Below are 18,695 nucleotides of genomic sequence, written 5' to 3' on the forward strand. Positions count from 1 at the left end.
AAGACAACCTTACTCCTCTGTATACTTAGCAACTTTATGTAGGAAGGGTAGCTATCTCATCATGTTACTTCAATCCACAATAACAGCTTTTTACTGTATTGTATAATAGTTGCAGGGAGCAAGTAGAGGGTGACAAAAAGAAAAGGAATTAAACCTGGAGTACTAGAAAGAGTGAGTGCTTAATTTATACGGGCCAATTAACAAATAAATGAAAACTTGGAGGTCATCCAAGAAAAACAAAATCCAACCTCACGGACGCTACACTGTCGTTTAAGGGCAACAAATAAAAGAAGAATTGAGGAAACACTCCCTTTCAAAGAAAACCTTAAGAAGAAAAAATGGGTGGCAGTCTCGTCGCAAAGAGAGCAGCAGTGTCAGCCCCAAACCAAACACTAAGCTTATTCAGATTATCATTCTGCAACTTGCTAAAAACCTTTAGTACTTCTTCTTCTTCTTCTTCAGCAGCTGCTGAAAACCCTAAAAATGAGACTTCTAAACCGAAGCGAAGAAAGAAGAAGAACCTCTTCGAGGTGGCTCAGTTTCTGCCTAATTGGGGAATCGGATACCACATGGCTAAATCTCATTGGGCCAATGTATCTTACGAGATCACCAAGATCAATCTCTACAAGGCAGTGGATCCTTCCTTCCCCCACGCTCGTATTTTGAGTTGACAAATCAATTCTAAAGTATTTAGCAGGGTTTAGGGTTTTTGGCTGGTCTAATTTATGGTTATTGCTGTCAAGTTTTGATTCTTTTTCTTTATTAAAAATGAGTTTTGGGAATAATTAGATTATGCTAAATTTGGAGTATTTTCTTCATTTTGTTTGAGGTTCTTCTTGGTTTAATGTGTCTCTGATCATTGCAGGATGGTAGGCATGGAAAAGCATGGGGGATTGCTCACAAAGATGGTCAGTCTTCGTTATGCAATTTCCTGAATATTTTTCTTAAATGTTCATTAATTGATATCAGTTTGGGGGTTTAGCTGTGATATTCCTATGCTTGCTGCTTTGTTTTGGGAAAAAAAAAAAAAAGAGTTCCAAAAGACATGCTGCGTTTGTCCTTTTGATGGAGCTGTGTGGAAGTTATGTTTTGTTTTTCATTGTTAGCTTTCTTGCTAAAGTAACAGCTGCATCCAAGGTTTAATTTGTCATATAAATAAGTGAAAATAAAATTCCTATTGAATGCAAGTTTAGTGTCCTTGTAGGTCAATGATAGATTGATGGAGAGGGGTGTAAGTGTGGGGATGTATCCCAACAATAAAAACTGCATAACCATCAATATAGGCAGGAATAGGGAATGCTTTCTTGTTCATTCTGATTCAATTTGTAGGTTCCAATTCCATTAAAAGTAGTAGTTCAACTTATCACATTGTTTCAATACTTTGCAATAAATCTTGAACAAGGATCTGGTTCACATGGGTTTGCTTGTGCAGCACAACCGCTCTCTAATTTTACTGACTTGTGCCAAATGCCTGCACAACCACTCACTAATTTTGCTGACTTGTATCAATTGCCTATGATTAGCCGTGGAAACCATAATCAACAGGCACATGTTACTTCCCTTAATTTATATGGAGAAGAAAGCCCTTTCTGGATCGTTTATCACGTGATCAAAAGTTAATTTATTCATCATAATTTTTCAAATTTCTAAGTTCAATAAGCTGGATAAACAGTTGTGAAAAACAGTTATTGTTTGAGCTGGTTTAATGCCTTTTAGGTTCTAGGAATTTGGGTGGTTGGATGAAAAATCTTTCCTCTATCTCCCCCTCTCAAAAGGTACACAGAATTTTATTCTTGGTTCTATTAGGAAATCATCTGGCCTGCTTTTGTTTTGTAAGACCAAATATAAATTTTGGTTATGCTAATTTATAATAGGAATTAAAAATCTTGTCCAAACTTTTTGTGGAGCTTGCCTAGGTTGAAGATCGTTTCTTCGGTAATTTTTAAACTTTTTTAGAATTATATTTGAAGATGGGTAATTTTTAAACTTTTTTAGAATTATATTTTCCGATAAGGTTTTCAGTGATATTCCTTTTACCTCTACCACATGCCATCTCCTTTTTCTGAAAGTATATGCACGTTGAATGACTGTAGATGACAGAGTTTGCTGAAGTTTTTTTCCCACCCTTCCCTTCTTGCTGGTTATCAGTGCTTCTAGTGTTGAACTCTTTTAGTTGATACTTGTAACAACTGCTGGTTACTTAGTATTTTGTCCTATAAATATCTCTCTTTACGTGGAGACATAGTTGGTCTTATCATTATTTAATACAGGATTACCAATTGCTGATGCTGCTCCCAAGAAGATAAGTGGAGTTCACAAGCGTTGTTGGAAGTACATTCCAAGCTTGGCAAAATCAATTGAAGGCAAGGCAAGCTCACCAAAATCAACAGAAACTGCTTCAAAAACTGAAGTCCAGGCAGCTTAATCCTTTTTTTATTCTCAGTGAGAAGTGGTGGACTGACAATACCTTCTCTGCTGTCTCCGTTGGGTTGATTCCTCGAGTAGTGAGAGTTGCATTTAGCTGGGAGGTGTTTGAGTCCCTGGATGTCGATTCAACTCCTCTTTTTCTTTTTCTTATTATTATTAAAATGTATTTGATGTTTCTGTTTTTCGATAACATCCTTTTTAGACATTTTACGAAAAAGAACGGTTGTTAGAGTAGACAAAGTCAGAAATGGAAGTGGAAGACAATAGAAGCAAAGATTGAGCACTGTGGAATTTTGTTCTTTAAGATTTTCCTGAAGTGGAATTTTTTTTCTTTTTTCACCACAATAAATAATGGAGTGTCTCTAGATTGTATCGGACGTCCAGTAGCGCGCTGCCTCTTTGGTCACCTTGAAGCATGGTTTTAAACTACTTCTATTTCCCGTGTTTCGCTGGGGTTTCGGATTTGAGGTGGCAGTATCATCCTTACGACCATTTTTCTTAAACAATAGGCGTGGACTAATAATATACCCAGTTGAACCGGTGGAAACCTGATCTGCCTTATAAAAACTCCATAAGCCGATGATGTTGAAGGGGTTTTTTTCGCTTTAAATAATGCTAAGCAACGTTTCCTTGAACATTAAAAAAATGGACTGGTAGTGGGGAATTTTTAGATGGTGATATTAAAACTGGTTAATCTTGAAATTCCCGTTGATTATCTAGTTTGTAGTTCACTTGATGGATTTAAATGCACCTTGGATACTGATGGATTTAAATGCACCTTGGATACTGGTAAAAATATGGATGACTTTTAAACAATTTGGATTTTTTTTTAATATTAAAATAATAATATATTAAATAATTTTCATTAAATTTATGATATAAATCATAAATATGATTATAATGTGCTAACCTGGAAAATCACATGTATTTTTTTGTTTCTTTTCTTTATTCTCTTCTTAGCTAGGCTCTTTATTGGTTTTGGATAAGAAGGAAATTTGACACTAAATTGAGAAGTTAGAGCATCTCCAATGGAAAATGCTATATTGAAGAGCCAAATAAAAAAAATAATTTTTTGAATAGTATAAATATAGCTTTTTTAATTATGTGCATTCTAATGGTAAAAAACTATTTAGAAAAGTCAATTAAATTTTAATATATTTCATGTTAAATTAATTTTAATATAATTATATAACTAATTTAGATATTTTATATATAATATAATTATGATGTTATTAATTATATAATTAATATGAGTAATATGAGTAATTTATAAAAGTAATATAAAATTAATGAAGTAATATGAAAGTTAAAAAATATAATTTAAAATTTATTTATATCAATATTTTTAATTTTAAGTTTTATATGTTATTGTTAAAAATTTAATTTTTTAAAAGTAAATTCAAATTCAAACTTTGAAAAAATGACCACCAATATTTAAAATTTTAAAATTTTAAATTTTGAAAAAATTACCACCAACATTCTAAGATTTTACAATTTGAAAAAATAATCCATCTATACATATTCTCATATACCTTAACATTTTTTCTCATCATTTTCTTCTCTCCAATCTTTGTTATATTTTATTAAAATTCATCATGAATCATTCTAATTTTAATTTTTATGATACTTTTGATTTTGATGATGACACTCCTGTGTTTGCTTTTCAAGTTGCTACTGCTGTGGTTGCTGAAGAAGAATGAAATAATCAAAGGCAGAGAACAGGGTATCATGGCTCTATTCCTGGTCATAATATTGTCAATCGTAATAAAAAGGAAGGTGGGTTAAGGTTATATAATAATTATTTTGTAGAAAATCCTAAATTGACTAAAAGTCAATTTCAAAGAAGATTTAGGATGAGTCGTTGTCTTTTTCTTCGGATCGCAAATGTAGTGGAAGCTCATAATCTATATTTTAAACAAAGGACAGATACTCTTGGTGTTCTTGGTTTATCTTGCCTTTAAAAGGTAGCTGCAGCTCATAGAATACTTGTATATAGTATTCTTACAGATCTTACTGATGAATATCTTTGAATTGGAAAAACCATTGTGATAGAAAGTCTTAGAGCTTTCGTCAAAATAATTGTAGAATTTTTTGGTGATTGGTATCTAAGGGCACCAAACAAGGCCGATATTTGTCGATTATTATCAATTGGATTTCCAAGAATGTTATGGAGTATTGACTGTATGCATTGAAAATGAAAGAAATGCCCACTTGCATGTATATTAGTCATTGTCGTGAACCAACTATAATTCTAAAGGTTGTGGCTTCACAAGATCTTTGGATATGACATGCCTTTTTTGGAATGCCTGGATTATTAAATGATATTAATGTTCTTAATCGGTCACCTATCTTTGTTTTGCATTTGTTGAAAGTCGTATTGCTCCTATCAATTATACAATTAATGAGCATGAATATATAATAAGATACTATTTAACAAATGAGATTTATCCTAATTGGTCAACCTTTGTTAAGACAATCCCAAGACCATTAGGAGCAAAAAGAAAATATTTTGCAAGCAAGCAAGAGTTTGCAAGAAAAGATATGAAGCGAGCATTTGGGGTGCTCCAATCTCGTTTTACAATTGTACGTGGACCTGTTTGATACTGGGATGAAGAAACGCTTGCATATATTATGAAAGCTTGCATAATAATGCATAATATGATTATTGAGGATAAAGGAGCAATGAACCCTGGATTTAACTATGAACATGAAGTCAATTCCTTTATATCAGTGTCACATGGTGAAATGCCAAAACTACATGATTTTCTTCAAACTCATAATCGAATTAGGGATAGAGCAACTAGCTCTCAACTACAAGAAGATTTGATTGAACATTTGTGGGAACAATATGGCAACGAGTAGAATCTTCAGATTTGAATTTCTTATGTTATCATAATTTTCAAGTTTTTTATGTTTTTTGTTTTTCATTATGGTTGTTATCTTTTAAGTTAATTAATCCTACTTATTATTGTTAAGTGTTAGAAGAATTTCAAAAAAGTATTATGAATTGATATCAATTTTATAATAATATATTTAAAATAACCAAGAATTTTCTACATATTTAATTAAAAATACATTACATTACAATAAATCAATCAAAGTTAATTAGAAATTAAAACCCCTATTTTGCATAATTTCTAACTTTCTATTTTGAAAATACGCTGCAGAAATTGGATCCAAATCATAAATATTCATTTTTATAATTTGTTCTTCTTTCTCAATCCTGTCTAAGTCTTGTTTCTCTTAACTTTGTTGAATCATTATGGCTTGTTGCTCTAACATAATTTTCCTGTCTTGTTTCTTCCGATTCTTAATTTCAACTAGGGTATCCCTGAATTTTTATAAGAGATTCGTTATAGATACCTCCCTAACTTTATCTTTTCCTTGTCTACGTTTAAATCGTTCCTTTGTAGCCTTCTAACCGATTGGTCTATCTTGATAAATCAATGGTTCACTATCTTCTCCTAAACTTCTCTTAAACTAACAGAATTAGGAGTACATGGAATTGATGAAGCCAGACTTGCATTGACATGACTTTTTTTGTTTCTTGTTTGACCTTTGATGTTGACTTGCACACTCAAATTGTCATTTGGGTTCTTTTCTTAAGATAACCCAACAATGTTCTAGTTGAAATTGTTTGCCAATGCAAGAAGCATACATTTGCCGAGCATCATTAATCTGGTAAAAAAATAAATAAAATAAATAATGTTAAACTATGTGTTAAATAATTTAACATATAAATAAATATTAACATTACCCTTGATTCTTCGGTCATTCCACTTTGCTGATGATTTTTAATTTGAGTAACAAATTCAATAAATTTACCGACTTCTTTATTTATTTCTTGCTATCTACTTGAGATGCTTATTTGAGAACGATTATTTAATTTTCCTCCATTCTCTACAAATTAAGCATATACGCGAGCCTAGAACTATTTTGTTTGTTGTTTAATTCTTGTAATTGGATCCTTGTTTGTATTTAACAATGCAGAGACAAGTAAACAATCCTCCTCTAGTGAGAAATTTTTACTTCTTTGTGATTTTTTTGCCGAATGGGCATAAATTCAAGCATGTTAAGTTATCAATTAATTGATTAAAATCACTTGATTGAAAGAGAATATCTTTTGACTCACTCATAAGAAAGTTGGTAAAAGAGCTTGGAAAATTTGAATTCATCTACATTAAAAAAAAAACTCAAGTTAGAACCTTATAAGAGTGTGTAAAAGAAGCTCACATTCAATATCTATCAATTTTGTAGTTTTCATACATGCGAATTAATAATAAGTGTTGTCTCCTACTTGTTCTAACATAACAATTTAACTATTTTTTGGAACTAAAAGAGAATTGATATACTGGTTCAACAACACAAAATATAATTGACCTCAAGTTACAATAGACAATCAAAAATAAATTTTAAATATGTCACTCTATCTTTTTATCAATATCAACTACCATAATTAATTCCTTTCAGTTTTATTAAAGATAACAACATAAATAAAAATTGTCTTCCTTAACCCATATTAAAAACATAAAATAATAAAGAAATAAAAATCATCACAAATATTAAATTAACAAAAAAAGATCTAAAAAATCAAGAGATATAAAAGAGAAAATAGAAAAAGTTTTCAAACAAGTATACCTTTAATTTCAGCTAATTAACACAATCAATGTTATGAATTAACTGGAGAATAATTGATTTTTGTTTTTCTAAATTTAAGAGAAGGGTGAGGCATAATATAAAATTTTAAAACTACAAATTCTTTCCTCTTACATTTAAAGAAAATTTCTCATGTATTTTTTTAAAAAAAAAGTTGTTGGCTAACGATTATAAAAATAGCCGTTGGCCAATAGTTATTTATTTTGGTAATTTCTATAGTGAAATGTAGAAATGAATGGCTAGCAAATAAATAGCCAAAATAACTATTTGTTTGAGTGCTGTGCTAAAATGAAAAAGCTGAAAAAATAAAAGTTAAAATACAATATTTAACATTTGTTTCTTTATTTTGCTCTGCATTGAATATGCTTTTAGGAGAGAATATGGAATTAAAATGAAAGAAAAGGACTTGTACTCAAGTAGGTAGGATGTAATTTAAAATTCAATTGAAGAGTAATCATACAATCAAATATTAATTTGAAGGAAAATGTCTAGAAAAATAGTTTACATGGGCAGCATATACATCAACTTATAAAAAGAGACACCATATTGAGGAAGCGTGTGCAGATCCTCTCTATATTTATTAATGGTTTTTTTAGGTATTTTTAGAATTATTTTGACTAAGGTTTTCTTTCAAGACAATGCGTGTCATTGTCTTAGCTCTGGTGTACCTCCGACAAACAATTTTTCTTCTCTTTCTTATTATGATTATTATTATTTTTTGTCTGTCTCAATTGTAGAGCTGTCCCCCCCCTCAAATTCAATTTTAGCCCCTTCAGTTATAATGCTTAGGCTAGCTCATTTCCCGGTTCGAGTACTGATTACTTCTTCATCCTTGCAAGCCTCCCCGCCTGTTTTGAATCTTCATCCCTTACCGGCTTGTTAGGCTTCGGAATGCAGTAGCGAGACCAAATTCTCGAATTTTTTTTATTTTGCAAAAACCACACATCAAATTCATCGAAACAAACAATCAAATCAGGGTTGAATAAAATCAATTTTGAAGAACCGAATCGTAAAAAATATGCTTCAGTGACGAAGAAATAAGTACTGGACCAACTTTTTCTCAACAATAGTAGTTTACTAACAAATCAGTCAAGTCCGGCGGTGAGCTTGATGCCTTGTTCCATCTTTCAGCCAACTCGTATCGGATTCTCCACCATGTTCACGACAGTCTTCGAAGTAAATAGTACATTATATCGCTGATGAGAAGGGACATGATCTTGTTAATTGCTTCGAGTGACTTCCCACTGAGCATGATTTCCAAGAAGATCACGAATGCTTGCAGATGTTTTCTCATGCCGAATTTTTATGGAACATCTTGCGGTCCTGGTGGTCGATCGGTCTTTTTCCTCCCTTGCAGATCGAGGAGGATACTGGAGCAAAGTTTGAAGTGGAAAAGGACTTTGTATGCGCATGCACCCAAAAAGAAACTACTTTTTACGTGCAATGATTAAAGAAGTTCAGTCCAGAAGTGATATATATATATAATAACAACTATTTCTCGAATTATTACGTAATTAAAATCATTATATAAACTTTCATGTCATTCAAAGAGAGGAACCATTTGTATCGATTCAAATTTAACTATATCGTAAAATATACGAGTTTACTTTATAAATGCATTCCCTTGTTAAGTATTTTCTTGTTAAGTACTAAATCAGCGTAAGATACCTAGAAAGTTATTTGACCTTTGAAGATGTATTCTCCCTGTATAAACACAACCTCACAGATTAACCTGATTGCTCATCATGCCCACTTCCATTTGCTGTTTGCATCGTCGATTAAAGCCTTGCTCCAAGCCTCCAAGCTTACTGAACTGAAAAAAATATGGCCTTGTGATCGCATTCCTGGCTTTAAAAATTAAATTTTAAGAAAAATCAGATTTAATCTTGATGCCAAACAAGTACTTTATAATCTTTTATACCACTATTATATATGTATTGACTTGTTTTGTTGTTTGACATGGTATGTATTAATTTATCCAGCTGGTGAGCTTGTATGTGAGCAGCTGCCGATTGATCCTTGCTCATACTCAATTGCGACTTCTGGGAAGCGATGCTTGCTAGAGAATCACTCGACGAAAGATGGAATTAAGTACCATTGCAAGACATCACATGTTGTTGTAGCTAGATACACTGAACGAGTTGATTGAATCTGATGAATGCATGTGGCCTCGATAGAAACACTGTTGGTATCTCATCGGATTCTCTTCTTCAGCCTCAGTTTTTGACTTAACTTTGCTCAGAGTCATCCTATCAAGCTTGCCCAGCATTGTTGATCTCTACTCCAATTTATAATTCTTTATCTATCTGCCACTACAAATATCTATCCTTTCATTTCATGTGTCAAACATTTCGTACGCTAAAATAATATATGTAGATGCAAGAGTTTATTTGCCAAACCTGTGCGCCAATCCTCGCCGTGCCATGTACCAGACTAGAAGTGATGGTGATGCAGCCCCTGCAACTATATGGTGGTGCTGATGTCGCTTGGGCTCCAACTGCCATTTGATCCCGTCACTGGAGTCATTTACTTTAATTTTATCAATTAGGGATCGCGTATGATCTTTAGTTAAACAAGAAGAAGAAGAACACACAGCTTGTTTCCATATATGTTATGTCCTACAATCACTGTGTTAATTATAATTAGCAGTCCTTTCTATGCATGCCTGTAGGTATCTTTGTGTTTTGGAATGATCTCCAACATAATTATTTCAGTAAAATATTTTCCCTCGGCAATCACCAACTCTGTTTTCGCTTTAGAGCTTAAGAAAAAGCTTGTAATATCTATCTGAATCAACACTTTGTCCATGCTCCATAGCAATGCATGCTGTCTGTTTCTATAAACAAACTCCAATAAATCACACGTACATAGTTGCTGTAAATTCCCAAATGATAAAGGAAGAAAACATAGCAGTAGAAAACAATTGCACTCCATGCATTGCATAATTTTGTGATCTCTAGCTCATTGCCGACAGTAAAAAGGCAGCAAAACCTGAGGTTCCTATATATATATATATATATATATATATATATATATATATATATATATATATATATATATATATATATATATATATATTCTGGACAAGGGGAAGACAAAGTTATTTTGACTGGTCTACGGCTTCCACTTTACCATGAATTTCCAATAGGTGTTGGATGCCCAATTCCTCCTCCTCGTAGGGCCACTGTGAAAAGAAGGCTTCCACTTTGCCTTGCATTCCAGAACTTGAATGTCAGGTCAGGCGGGCCAGAGAGTGGTACCCTCTTTGTTTCACGAGGGTCACTTTCTCGTTCCATAGCAAGGGGACAAAAAATGACACGATACCTTCTTTTGTCTTGAGGGGCTCAGGGCCCCTTCGGCTCTCCTTAAACAAGAGAGGCAAGTGTTCTGTAATGGGGTTTTGGATTTTTTCCATGGCCTTCCCTCTATTCCACCTAGACTTCCTTTTGCATTTGCGTCTTCGATTAATTGTATTGGGCCAGATTTTGTTGTAAATGAGTTCACATTTCACAATGGATACGTGCTACTACCAAATATATATATATCATGTTCGGCTATTAATTTGGAGTTGACTTCAGGTAAATCGCTATCCAATCAAAACATGGCTTAAAAAATTTGTTTTAAAAATAGTATGATTTTAAAAAAAGAAGAAGAAGTTAAAATAGCTCTTATCTAAGTTTACAAAAACATTTAATTTAAAATTAATTTAATTTGACTTGGTTTATTAATTCATGGCTCAATTAAAATATGGCTTCAAGTGGTTGTCTTAAAATCGATGGAATATTAAGTTTTTTGAAAAAAGATTAAAACCATTGAAAAAAATAATTAAAAAATCGAGTAAAACCGTACAACATATAAACTCCTGGCTGTTTAAGAACGTCCAACCTGGAATACATGCCTTGTTTAATAATTCTGGTTCTTTCTCTGGTGGTTGGCCAGTAGCTAGGAGGCGGAACATTCCTAGTGTTTATCAAGCAGCATTGGCAAGTGATGAGCTGCAAAACGGACAATAAATCTTTTTTATTTCCTGAGAAAAAAAGAAAAGAAAAGAAAAGGACAACATGATTGATTGTGAGCCTCCTCTTCTGTAGAACATAATAAATAAAAAGGAAGATAATTTGGTTAATAGTTAATACCAAGAGAGGAAAAGATAAAACTTGAGAGTTTCAGTTCATAATTCCCCACAGTTTCCATAATAATTCTGCTCTGCACCACCATAACAAAAAGAGGTTTCCTTACGTTTCCTTATCACCAACACTGCCATAAACTGACACACAGATATTGAGAGAGGGAGAGAGAGAGTTTTCAGAAAAGGAAAGAAAATTGAGAAAGAAACAAACACCACCTGTAATCCTGTATCTCTTGCTTCCCTTTAACACTCCTTCATCTGTCCTAAACTCTGAACTTAGCCCTCTCCCCCCCTCTCTCTCCCTCTCTCTCTTGCTGCTACCTCTCTTCTTTTGACAATTGATGAAGCGAATGCTTTAAAGAGAACCTTTAGGCTAACCCCCAGCCTTTGGCACTTTCATCAAATTTCTCCTTTCTGGGTTCTCTCAAAATGCCAGCTTCACACGCTCCCCATTTTGATAGAGTTCATTTCAGTGCCAGCAGCAGTGACATCTCACTCTCTGGTGAGATTGGGGCTCATAGGAACTCTTCAGTGTCAGATTGCTTGTCAGAGGTGGATTTGGAGAGTGGAGCTTTGGATATGGAGGTGCATTTGGACAATAAGACTCAGAGAGATTGTAGAATTTGCCACTTGGGTTTGGACACTAGCGAGCAAGAATGTGGAGGAGCTATTGAGTTGGGGTGTTCCTGTAAGGGTGATTTGGGTGCTGCACACAAGAAATGTGCAGAGACTTGGTTCAAAATCAAGGGTAACACGTGAGTAAAGACTAACTTTTCCATTTTCTTTTTGTTAAAAAAGTTTAACTTCCGTTGTTGAATCAGTCTACTTGTCAGAAAATCAGAATATCCATGTGATGGTTTTGAAGAACTCTACATTATGGTTGTGAAAAAAGTGTTTCTAAGCTATAATATGTTCTGCTTGTTCAAAAATTCTTGTTAGAGTTTTGTTGGTTTTTGGAATTTAAGGGATTGTCAGTTCCAATTTGTTCGATCCCGCATGTAGGTGACTTGAAGTGTTTGCAATAGGATTTTGGGATCTTCTTGATTATATTGCTCTGATTTGTAAATGTACTTTTCCAATTTCTGTAGTATTTCTTCTGAGTTTTTATTAATCATTAATAGAAACCTCCCCTTGATGAGCAAGAACAACAAGGCAACATAGAGTTAGTTTTGGAGGAAGAAGAACAAGGGATATGTTAAAGACCTTGTATAATTGGTTAGACAATACTTCCCTCATTTAATTAGTCTCAACCCTCAGCAACTTCAATTATTCTAAGCAAACCAATTATACAAAAAGATAAAAGAAGAGTAACCAAGGTATAAGTTTGTAACGCTTGAGTTAGATCCTTCTTGATCAATGACCAGTTAAACTCAACAATTCCTGTTCTGATTATTTATCTAATTAATCACATATCAGCACATTCAAATCTCCAAATGTACCTAGATAAAGTTTCTCAGTTTCCTCCTTGTGCTTGACGTGAGCCCAACTAACCACTCTGCAGCTACCATTAGCACTTGTTCCTGTCATGCTGCGGTTATAGCTGTCTTTATTCTTTTGCTTCTTTGTGACCTAGTTGAATAAGAGGAAACAGAACTGTAAAATTGAAGGCCAAGTAGAAATCATGTGGAAGTAGCGAATCTTGTGGTCACCCTGACTTGAACCAAAGCTAAGTTTCCTAATAAATCACAGCATAGAAGGTTTATAATGGTTACCTATTATAAAGCATGTAGTGTGGGGACCAATGCACGCTCGTACACTCGTCTCTTTGTGCAAGTATTGACTTTGAGAAGTAGACAAGTGCTTCTCTACTAATATGCAAAAAATTCATCTGCAGAAATTCTGATTCTATGAATGTCTAGAAGTAAGTGTCTTCTTCTGGTTTATTGTCTCTATCTATGCACATAACATTTGATTGTCCGCTTCCCATGATCAGTTGTCCTTGCTTTACTGAAGCACGAAGCTTCAATTATTGTACTCCTTTGGGCTAGGTTCACTTCAAGTTTCTTGATGGCAATATGAATAATTTACCTCGACAAGATTAATTAATCTTCGGCCCAACATCCTTTATCTGATCATTTTCAAATTCCTGATGTTTGTACAAATGATCCAAGCTTTGGAAACAGGCAGGAGAATTTTGATTGCAGTAATATGAAAATCAGTTTGGGGAGATTCTCCAAACATCGGGAGTGCTTGTTATGTATGCAAACTTCTCCCTTTGTCTTCCATTTGCGAATCATTACATGTTCTTATACAGAACACAGATCTTCATTTGGCTATCATTGCCTCTCCTTATCTCTGTATATAACACTATCATTGCCTCTCCTTTTCTCTGTATATAACAGCCATTTCTTGGGGATTTTTGTCATGCTATGGTGGTTTTACCCACTGTCAAAGGTGGTGTTGTATCTCATTTACTGAAAGAAGTGTTTTTCCAACTTGTTGCCTTCGTTGTCTGTACGAAGGGTTGCATATACGTGTGCCCCTAATTTAAGCTTTCTGCATTGAGTTTTGTATACATCTGCTGCATTATGCCAACATACCGTTTTAGCCAAAAACTCAACACGTTACCTTGTTCGAGACTCCATGTTTAGTTTTATGGCCATTTAATTTTGATTAAAGTTCTAATTTATCTTAATACCGTTGTGCTCCACTGTATTTGTTCCTGTTTTCACAGGACATGCGAGATATGTGGTGCTACTGCACTTGGTGTTGCAGGCGAGCAGACAAATGTGGCACATAATGCTAGCGCTGCAATCTTATCAGCACCAGCAGGTCCTCTGATCCTTGTGGAGACCCAAACATTTTGGCATAGTCGCCGCATTATGAATTTCTTGCTTGCCTGCATGGTGGTGGCCTTTGTCATTTCTTGGCTCTTTCACTTTAAAATCCTCTCTTGAACTGAGAAGCAAGCCGTGGCATTTTATTGGCTTCAGGGACGAGGTGCGACCCCCATTCCATCAAGTGCCTGTTTTTGATGCTTAATTCCTCCTCTTAGCTTGTGCCACATCTGTAGCTTACCCGTGTCTCTGTAACTTACACATAAATTGTTGGCTTCTTTACTTGCAACTCCTGCCTGTTGTCCTTTCTATGTTTAAGAGCCATAGTTTCCAATTTTGGATGATTGTAGTATTTGTAGCAGATATGAATCTCTGTTTGGTTATTATCACGCCCAGGTGTGCACTAACTCAAGCAATGCACTACCTAGCACCTAAGTTCCAATTTGCAGCAGTTCTATAAATCACTTGGCCATTGGACCATTCTGTGATTTTCTACATATCAAATGGGGACAAATCACACCTCCGTATGAGAAGACAGGAAAAAACTTAAAAAAATGCCCCATCCTGCCTGCTTCATGAATAGCTCTCCGTCTCTGCTTAACTACGATAGCAGAAATATCAATTCAAAATGATACAGCACAAATCATACAAGAATCACTGACTAAATTGGATCAAATACATTCAGCTAAACTCATAAAAAGTAAGTTATATATCAAGATATCAGTCGGTTACATCAATCTCAACCATTATTTTGTATCCATATCTGAGTGATTGCTTCTATAATCATCAACAGCCTGGTCCAAAGTGCTCCTGACATGCTGGCACATCACCATCAAATTCTGACAAGCATCCTTCAACACCTCCCTAGCTGGATCACCTGCAAAACGTACAGGCAAGAAATCAAAACTCAAAAAACATAAATGGGAAACCAGAAAGAAAATTGCAGTAGTTGCATGATCATTTAACAGGTCAAGGTCTTGTGAATGATTGACAGAGAAGATACATGATTAATGTAAATAGACTGCTAGGTATTGGTTAATTTGCATTGAAAATCTTAATAGCACCTTGATCACACCAACTGTTACCAGGAAGCAAATAGGAGTGGGGCATTCGATCAAAGACAAACTAGTTTAGTTTAGCGAGAAGAAGCACATCTCAAAGAGGAACCCCAACATTTGCAGCAAGCTGCTAGTGAGATTCTTAAGTTGGACTGAGAAGGGTTCCTGATAACCAATAACTGGGATAAGACGGATCAACAGAACAGTTTGGCTTCAACTCTAATCTACAAGTACATGCCCACAGAAGATAAATGAACCAAATTGAAATCCAAACAGTAATTGAAACTGCGAAACCAAGGCTTTACAAAATCCAAACTACATAAACATAGAATTATCAATAGTCCTCATCATAACAGAATCAATCTAGTCCTGAAAATCAGGGGAAATCCTAAGAATAATGTATGCATAGGTAGTAGCATTAGAGAGGAGAGGAGGGATAAGTAACGACATACCTGTAGTCTGTACTCGAATGTTAACCTTAGCATCAGAAGGATGAGGAATGCTGTATCCACAGAATGATACCCTTGGACTGCGAAGCCACCACAACCATAATTATTTCATTAAAACAAACAAACAAAAATAAAAATTAAGGGAAAAAGAGGAGTAGAGACTCTTGATTCAAGGCGAATCTGACAGAGCTTGCGAGAGTATGATCTTCGTCTACAAAGCAGAAGGTTGCGCTGCTTGGATCCCTCACTGAACCGTGCTCCATTCCTAACCAAAAACAAGATCTTTTTATTTTATTTTATTTTTAAGGTTGGATAGAGAGCATCTCTTTCGTCTCTTACCTGTTTATTATTGTGGACGCTCTGATTTCTGTGCTTCTTTCTTTCTCCACTCTTCTTCTTCTCTATCCGAAGCCCCAAAACAGCTAAACCCTAAATGGTGAAACTAGGCTCGGTCTTGCTTAAGTGTTTGTATTTGTACACGTGTTCCCTTTTGTCACGGATTTACAGTTTGCTCCCTCAGCTTCATTCGGGCTTTGATCGCGTGGCTTCTTCTTATTGGGCTGTGACATCATCATCAACTCCCTACCTTTTCTTTTGCAAAAGAATACACACACGGTGGTCTCTCTTCTCCTAAAACCCTAATTCCCATCCAACTCGCGGCTCCTTCTACTCTTCTTACACTGTAAGTTTGGATTCGATTTCGTTCTAGATTACTTTTGAATATAAAGATATTATGGGTTGATAGCTGTTTTCTTGTGCTGTGTGTATAGCGAATAGAATGGCTGCCAACAACGTTGGTCTACCAGCTGGTGTCTCCAAAGAACAGGTGGGTCTTTTCATTTCAGATTTTTCTCTTCTCTTATGGGACTTCTAGGCATTGAAGTAGATTACCCTTTTGTTTTTTGATTATTTATGGTGATTGGTGATTGGTGCTTGGTTTTGAATACTAGCATTTGCTTTGTTTTCTATTTATATATTTTGTTTGAAATGCTATTACTATTATTTTTGTGGATTTCTATCGGTGCTTTGAGTTTTTGGTTTTTGATGATGGTGGTGTAGGCCTATGGCATGGCTGCGACCGAGATGGAATACAGAGTCGAGTTGTTTAACAGGTAATATGATGATCCTTTTTGTGTTATTACTAGCAAGAGGGAAAGGCATGAGCATTGGATATGTTTGGGTAACTGGGGGCTTTTGTTTATTAAACAATTACAATGTTTTCCCTGTTGCTTTTTATGCATGTTTCATTTTCATTATTCTCGTTCTCTTTTATGGTTTGTTTGATTCTCAGATTATGTAAAAAGCTCACATTGAGTATTGAAGTGCTAGGATTTAGCTGTTTACCGAAGCGTTTTTTTTAACTTTGATGTTTATGGATGGGATTGTTTTGATACACCACCTGGCTATCTTGATATGTGCTTATGGTCATGCATTTTGGTGATATATGCTTCCAAAATTATTCTTTTGACGGTTCCAATTTCCATACAGAATTTCCTGAGCTTCTCATTTTATTTTGTTTATTCAGGCTTCTTAATACATGTTTCAACAAGTGCATTGACAGAAGGTACTTCTTGTTTTTTGTTTGCTTCTAGTTGTAGGGATCCTTATGAAAGTGCTGAAATTATCTGAACTTTACTTTCATTTTTATTGTTTTTTGGACTGTTCTTCAACTTTGATGTTTTTTCTTCATGTTCAGGCACAAGGATGCTGAGCTAAACATGGGTGAAAATAGTTGTGTTGACAGATGTGTTTCAAAATACTGGGCGGTAGGTTGTTTACCTTTTTTCAACTCGCTGTTTGACTTTTACAACTCTTTGTTGTTTAGCAATACTTGGAACTTTAGTTAATAAACAATTATCTGTTTTAACCAATTCATGTATGTTGATATTTTTAAATGCAGTTTTGTGAAACAATTTTGTCAGATGTATCCATTTGTACGAGTATTAGTTTTTTTTAGGTGTACAGCACAAGTAATGATATCATGTTTCTTGCTTTTATCAGCTCAATAATTCATTTGCTACTTTTCCTGTCATTTCTATTCAAGACTTGCTTGCAAAATCTTGCTAGCATGTACCTCGACCTGTGGACTTTAAATCTTTTGTATAGTTGCAGTTGTTGGATGCATTTCAGTAGTGGTTGTAGTTTTAATCAGAAAGATTAAACCTTCTCTAATGTTTTGGCTGTCACTATCATCATTTAAATTGTTCTAAGCATATCCATAGACACCCAATTATAAAATGGCTAATATTCATAGTGCGTGACTTCTACTTCTATATACTATGGTTCCACATTTGTAGGAACATTTTAGTGTTCATTGTGATTATATATGAACATGAAGAATTGTTATACGGTTACATATGTAAATGCTGATATTTGCTTTCCTTCTGTACCTCAACAAACATATGTGGTTGCTTTGAAAATGTGTCTGTGCTTTTAGCCATTTCATACTTCTGCTATTACATCATTTTCGAGCTCCTATTTGGATGGGATGTAATCAAAGCTCAAATGGTTTTTCCAGGTGAATGGTATCATTGGCCAGATGCTTAGTGCTGGTCAACGTCCAATGTGAAACTCAGACCTGCTCGGATATGAAATTTGTTCTACATGAATACATGTTACATGCGCAGAGGAAGGGGACTAAAAATCATTTTGTTATGAAATTTGTTCTACATGAATATATGTTACATGCGCAGAGGAAAGGGACTAAAAATCATTTTGTTGTCATTTTTCTCATCTCTAATCTATGATGTCATCTTCATTTGCTTAAGAATTAATTGCAGTTCTTTCTCTGTCGTTTAGCTTTTACTTCAAGTAAGATTAATTTTTTGGCCTTGGGTTCTTACTGATGAGAGTTCATCTTATTCCTCTAGTACAACATCTGTGTCATTTACATGTTAAATTTGTTGCGTAATGCTGAGTTATTATTGGCAGTTTTTGGTGCATGAATTAATATTGCGTAATGAATGTTAATTGAACATTACTCAACTCCTCTGTTTAATGTTACATCTTACCTCATTTGGTGAAACTGGAGGTTATTGGCTATATATCTGTTTTTGGTAGAAAAATTGAGTATTTGTATGTACGGTTCAGATGGCAAATTGTTCCTCTGAGGAACTAAAAAACTTACTGGTGCTTTATTGATAATTGATTGCTAATGTCATAGCATTTTCAATGTTCGTAGTTCTAACTCCTAACATAA

General features: G+C 34.4%; 4 protein-coding genes and 2 long non-coding RNA genes across 8 annotated transcripts; 3 read left to right on the top strand and 3 right to left on the bottom strand.

The window, feature by feature from the left end:
* The first annotated feature begins 298 nt into the window (after positions 1 to 298).
* Positions 299 to 2,776, top strand: LOC105133102 (uncharacterized). The gene is made up of 3 exons (XM_011036925.1): positions 299 to 629; positions 866 to 908; positions 2,271 to 2,776. Exons 1-3 carry the CDS (start codon positions 339 to 341, stop codon positions 2,423 to 2,425), a joined length of 489 nt encoding a protein of 162 aa, XP_011035227.1. The 5' UTR covers positions 299 to 338; the 3' UTR covers positions 2,426 to 2,776.
* LOC105133101 (uncharacterized) lies at positions 1,013 to 1,960 on the bottom strand. Its single transcript, XR_843721.1, has 2 exons — positions 1,514 to 1,960; positions 1,013 to 1,457 (listed from the first exon to the last, which is right to left on the bottom strand). It is a non-coding gene; the product is annotated as an uncharacterized LOC105133101 (long non-coding RNA).
* A 5,954-nt stretch (positions 2,777 to 8,730) lies between the features above and the next one.
* On the bottom strand, positions 8,731 to 11,307 carry LOC105133104 (uncharacterized). 2 transcript variants are annotated; one of them, XR_843723.1, is made up of 4 exons: positions 11,220 to 11,307; positions 10,969 to 11,078; positions 9,483 to 9,599; positions 8,731 to 9,395 (listed from the first exon to the last, which is right to left on the bottom strand). It is a non-coding gene; the product is annotated as an uncharacterized LOC105133104 (long non-coding RNA). The 2 variants fall into 2 exon arrangements; XR_843722.1 differs by lacking the exon at positions 8,731 to 9,395 and having other exon boundaries at positions 9,402 to 9,599.
* Positions 11,236 to 14,375, top strand: LOC105133103 (uncharacterized). The gene is made up of 2 exons (XM_011036926.1): positions 11,236 to 11,967; positions 13,887 to 14,375. Exons 1-2 carry the CDS (start codon positions 11,642 to 11,644, stop codon positions 14,107 to 14,109), a joined length of 549 nt encoding a protein of 182 aa, XP_011035228.1. The 5' UTR covers positions 11,236 to 11,641; the 3' UTR covers positions 14,110 to 14,375.
* A 263-nt stretch (positions 14,376 to 14,638) lies between these two features.
* RPC14 (RNApolymerase 14 kDa subunit) lies at positions 14,639 to 16,296 on the bottom strand. Of its 2 annotated transcripts, none has more exons than XM_011036929.1 (4): positions 15,836 to 16,296; positions 15,659 to 15,761; positions 15,500 to 15,576; positions 14,639 to 14,866 (listed from the first exon to the last, which is right to left on the bottom strand). In XM_011036929.1, the coding sequence occupies exons 2-4, from the start codon at positions 15,757 to 15,759 to the stop codon at positions 14,736 to 14,738; spliced, it is 309 nt and encodes a 102-aa protein (XP_011035231.1). In that variant the 5' UTR covers positions 15,760 to 15,761; positions 15,836 to 16,296; the 3' UTR covers positions 14,639 to 14,735. The 2 variants fall into 2 exon arrangements, with proteins under 2 accessions (XP_011035231.1, XP_011035232.1); XM_011036930.1 differs by having other exon boundaries at positions 15,659 to 15,778; positions 15,836 to 15,960.
* LOC105133105 (mitochondrial import inner membrane translocase subunit TIM10) lies at positions 16,089 to 18,521 on the top strand. The gene is made up of 6 exons (XM_011036928.1): positions 16,089 to 16,178; positions 16,267 to 16,322; positions 16,556 to 16,608; positions 17,022 to 17,060; positions 17,193 to 17,262; positions 18,015 to 18,521. The coding sequence occupies exons 2-6, from the start codon at positions 16,275 to 16,277 to the stop codon at positions 18,063 to 18,065; spliced, it is 261 nt and encodes an 86-aa protein (XP_011035230.1). The 5' UTR covers positions 16,089 to 16,178; positions 16,267 to 16,274; the 3' UTR covers positions 18,066 to 18,521.
* Positions 18,522 to 18,695: the final 174 nt, after the last annotated feature.

This window comes from Populus euphratica, unplaced genomic scaffold (genome assembly GCF_000495115.2).
Source record: "Populus euphratica unplaced genomic scaffold, PopEup_1.0 scaffold42.1, whole genome shotgun sequence".
Lineage (NCBI taxonomy): Eukaryota > Viridiplantae > Streptophyta > Magnoliopsida > Malpighiales > Salicaceae > Populus > Populus euphratica.

Coding starts and splice junctions, on each gene's coding strand:
- LOC105133102 (XM_011036925.1), top strand. CDS start 339: ATGGGTGGCAGTCTCGTCGCAAAGAGAGCAGCAGTGTCAGCCCCAAAC. Junction 630..865: donor CCAAGATCAATCTCTACAAG/GCAGTGGATCCT, acceptor TGATCATTGCAG/GATGGTAGGCATGGAAAAGC. Junction 909..2,270: donor GGGGATTGCTCACAAAGATG/GTCAGTCTTCGT, acceptor TATTTAATACAG/GATTACCAATTGCTGATGCT.
- LOC105133103 (XM_011036926.1), top strand. CDS start 11,642: ATGCCAGCTTCACACGCTCCCCATTTTGATAGAGTTCATTTCAGTGCC. Junction 11,968..13,886: donor TTCAAAATCAAGGGTAACAC/GTGAGTAAAGAC, acceptor CTGTTTTCACAG/GACATGCGAGATATGTGGTG.
- RPC14 (XM_011036929.1), bottom strand. CDS start 15,759: ATGGAGCACGGTTCAGTGAGGGATCCAAGCAGCGCAACCTTCTGCTTT. Junction 15,577..15,658: donor AGATTCGCCTTGAATCAAGA/GTCTCTACTCCT, acceptor GTGGCTTCGCAG/TCCAAGGGTATCATTCTGTG. Junction 14,867..15,499: donor CATTCGAGTACAGACTACAG/GTATGTCGTTAC, acceptor TACGTTTTGCAG/GTGATCCAGCTAGGGAGGTG.
- LOC105133105 (XM_011036928.1), top strand. CDS start 16,275: ATGGCTGCCAACAACGTTGGTCTACCAGCTGGTGTCTCCAAAGAACAG. Junction 17,061..17,192: donor AACAAGTGCATTGACAGAAG/GTACTTCTTGTT, acceptor CTTCATGTTCAG/GCACAAGGATGCTGAGCTAA. Junction 17,263..18,014: donor GTGTTTCAAAATACTGGGCG/GTAGGTTGTTTA, acceptor TGGTTTTTCCAG/GTGAATGGTATCATTGGCCA.